Source organism: Calypte anna, chromosome 4A, assembly GCF_003957555.1.
Source record: "Calypte anna isolate BGI_N300 chromosome 4A, bCalAnn1_v1.p, whole genome shotgun sequence".
NCBI lineage: Eukaryota > Metazoa > Chordata > Aves > Apodiformes > Trochilidae > Calypte > Calypte anna.
The window spans coordinates 4,500,302-4,503,947 of record NC_044248.1 but is presented as its reverse complement, the minus strand read 5'-3'; the positions used below and the strand labels follow the sequence as shown (position 1 = coordinate 4,503,947).

The window sequence follows — 3,646 nt, the reverse complement described above, 5'->3', positions numbered from 1 at the left end:
ATTCAAATATTGCTCTTTTTTTTTTTTTTCTCAGCCAAAACTTGAAGTAAAAATGGTTGTTGCCTTTCCTACCTTTGATCATCTGCTTTGGAAATAAGATCTCTTTTGATTTCCAAGCTGAAAGGTTACAAATGTTTCTCAGGAAAACATTCTCTTTGATATAAATGTTTCAATAGAAACAGAGCTTCAAATACTCTTTTGACATTTTTTAAAGACAGCACTAAAATGTTGAGTCAGAACACTTAATATTGTTATCTGGAGTTGAAATATACAAGTAAAAAAATACATCCACAGCATTTTTCTCTTGGTTTGAATGAGTTCTCTAACATCAACACTGGGAAATGCTTATTATTAACATAATTTTCAAATATAATTATTGGTTTTAGACACACTCAGCTCCTAGTTTTATCACCAAGCACTTCTCTTTAACACCACCTTTAAAAAGTAAGTTCAAGTATAGAATTAAGGGGAAAGTTTTAATAGCTTGTAGGTAGCTATACTTGAGATTCTCAGCTGCAGAGAGGGATAGCATCAGTTATATTAAAGACAAATAGGCATAAATCTAGCTGCAAGTATATCCACATGAAAAAGTCTATTTAAGTCAATTATTCCTAAAAGCCTTCTTTCCTATACAGGTATTTGGCTTTTTTAAAAAATAGGGCTTGGCTTTTAGACATTCTAATCATTCAAGCAGAAATGTTAAAGTCTAACCACTTGTTGTAAACCTTTCGGGGTGATAAATGAAAGATAATAATCCCTTGATCAATATAACTTTTATTTATTCATCTGGGAACATGGCAAGGATATCATAGGCAATAATGCTGCCTCAGAGAACACGGATTTCACAGAAAGTGTTTTGGCAGATACAGACATTTAAATAATCATCCAAATCACCACCTCGCTATTTCTGTCTTTCAAAAAAAATAAAATAAAAAGAAGGAAAAAAAAAACAACAAAAAACAACACAACAAAAACCCAACTAACCCAAAAAAGATCAGAGAAAAAGAAACCTCAGCCCTGAACAAACGAACAGCCTAGATTTTTTTTTCCTATTTAATGCCTGTTACCCAGCCACATCTTTCCCTGATTTATTTAGAAGCTGCAACGCTGGGGATGGAACCTTTCGTTTGCAAACACATCATAAACATGAAGTGACTGTAATGACACCACAAGAGCTGCCCAGAGCTGATCAATGCAACCACCTGCTCCTCTCTGAGCCTGGCCAAGTGCTGAATGAAGTTTGGCCTCCTAGCTCCCTGCACCACAGGTTCTGCATCCTACAAGTGACTTTAGCCAAGAAGTGACCCACCAAAACCATGGCAATCAAACCAAGCAGGTTTGCCCACTCAGGGCTAAGATTTATGTTGTGTCATCCAAGAAGAAGAAGTGACCAGGGCAGGATGCAATTTAATGTAAACCATTTGGAGTGAAAGGTGTTATTTTGCCCAAGGAAATCTCCCCCTCGCAGTCCAGCTCACAGGCAGAGTCAGTGGCAACCTCCTGCTCAGGGGAGACCTGGGAGATCCTATCAAAAGGGTCCTCACGGGTTTCTTCACAGTCCACCACGTTTGGGATCATGTTAACATAAGCAGTCACCATCTCCTTATGGAAAAGGGTGTCCTGGTTGTAAGAGATGAGCTCGTTGCTTATATTGACAGTTTCCACTGCAGTACTGGAGCAAAAGTGACCGCATCCCAGGAGGTTGGAGAAGACCTTTCGGAAGTCAGCGTTAAAGGCGTAGATGATGGGGTTGAGAGAAGAGTTGGCCCAACCAAACCAGACAAAGATATTAAAGGTGGTCTCACTGACACAGGGAAGGCCAGCGTGGGGGTCACTGGGTGGGCTCTCACAGAAGGGAACCATGCAGTTCAGGATGAAGAAGGGCAGCCAGCAGCAGACAAAGACACCCATAATGACAGAGAGAGTCTTCAACACCTTGGTCTCTTTTCTGATGGAGGATTTGAGGCTGGTGTGGTGGTGGCAGTCAAGGTGGCTGCTCCGGCAGCTCTGTGCATGTTCAGCTGCCCTCTCCAGGGATGAGATCCGACGGATTTGCACCTGGGCGATGCGGTAGATTCGGGTGTAGGTAACTATCATGATAGCCACAGGGATATAAAAACTGATCAAGGAGGAGGAAATGGCGTAAGTCCTGTTGAGGCTGGAGTCACAGCTCTCCAATGGTCCCGTGAAGGTATCGTTGCTGCCAGAGGTCCCATCAGAGGATGTCATTGCTGCCAACGCCACCCATGTGGTGCCCACATCCTCTGCCCAGGTGGTGACAGCACCTGCTGCTGCCCAGCCAGTGCCAAATCCATCTCCTAGATCACCAGCAGAGACAACATTCCCACCTTTGTGCCAGTTGAGCTGGACAGGGATGAAGGAGATGAGCACAGACAAAGCCCAGGCCACGCTGATCATCACCAGGGCCAGGCGTTGGGTCATCTTCCTCTCGTAGCGGAACGGGCTGGAAATAGCCCAGTACCTGTCCACACTTATCACACAGAGGTTCAGGATGGAAGCCGTGGAGCACATGATATCAAAGGCCACCCAGACGTCGCAAAAAGCCCCAAAAGGCCAGTACCCAGCCACTTCAGCCACCGCCTTCCAGGGCATGACCAGCAGAGCCACCAGCAGGTCCGAGACAGCCAGGGACACGATGAAGATGTTGGTGACTTTGCTCCGGAGATGCCGGTAGCGGACGATGGCCGCGCACACCAAAACGTTCCCAAACAGCGTCCAGAGGATGAGCAAAGCCAGCAAACTCCCCGCCGCCACCCGCGCAGCCCCGGGGGGTCCCACCACCGCCGCCCCCCCGGGGCTGCTCCCCCCTTTCCCCGCCACCGGCACCAGCAGCGGGCCCGGGCCGCCCCGCAGCATGGCTGGAGGCTCCCGCCGGCGGCCGCCGGGATGCAGCGAGCAGCCAGCGCAGCCCCGCAGCCCGGCCCATGGGGCCGCTGCCCCCCCGCCCCGCCGCCAACACTGCCGGAGACCCCCGACCCACCGACCAGGCCCCCGACTGGGGTCCCCGCCCCGCCACTCGGCGAGTCCCCCTCTTTGGGGTCTCCGACACGAGGAGATGGGTTGGGGTCCCCGCCCCACAACTCAATGCATCTGGGGGTTCTGCTCCTGTTTGAGGTCCTCCCTTCACAGCTCAGAGCATCTGGGGCTTCTGCTCCTGTTTGGGGTCCCCACCTCACAGCTCAGCACGTCCCCCTCCTTGGGGTCTCTGCCCCGGGTAATGGGGTCGCCACCCGACCACTCAGCTCGTCAACCTCCATGGGGTCCCCGCCTCGCCACTCAGGACATCCCCCTCCTTGCGATCTCTGCCCCACCACTCAGGGCGTCCCGCTCCTTGGGGTCTCTGCTCCCGTTCGAGGTCCCCTCCCTGGAGTCTCCGCCCCGGATTGGGGTCCCCACAGCTCAGCGCGTACCCCTCCTTCGAGTCTTATCCCCCGCCGTGGGTCCCCTTCCCTCTACTCAGCTCGTCCGCGTCGTCGGGGTCTCTACCCCGGGGAGCTGGGTTGAGGTCCCCACTCCACAGCTCAGCGCATCCCCTTCCTTGGGGTCCCCGCTCCGCCACTCAGCTCTTCTCCCTCCTTGGGGTCTCTGTCCCGGGGCGCCGAGTTGGGGTCCCCTCCCCACAACT

The 3,646-nt window shown here is 51.2% G+C and overlaps 1 protein-coding gene across 1 annotated transcript; it reads right to left on the bottom strand.

Annotated features, from left to right (window-relative positions):
- Nucleotides 1-1,407: 1,407 nt before the first annotated feature.
- Nucleotides 1,408-2,877, bottom strand: DRD5 (dopamine receptor D5). The gene has a single exon (XM_030449949.1). It carries the CDS (start codon nucleotides 2,875-2,877, stop codon nucleotides 1,408-1,410), a length of 1,470 nt encoding a protein of 489 aa, XP_030305809.1.
- Between the last annotated feature and the right edge of the window lie 769 nt (nucleotides 2,878-3,646).

What these genes read in the sequence shown, in the direction of transcription:
- DRD5 (XM_030449949.1), bottom strand. Translation starts at nt 2,877, where the DNA reads ATGCTGCGGGGCGGCCCGGGCCCGCTGCTGGTGCCGGTGGCGGGGAAA.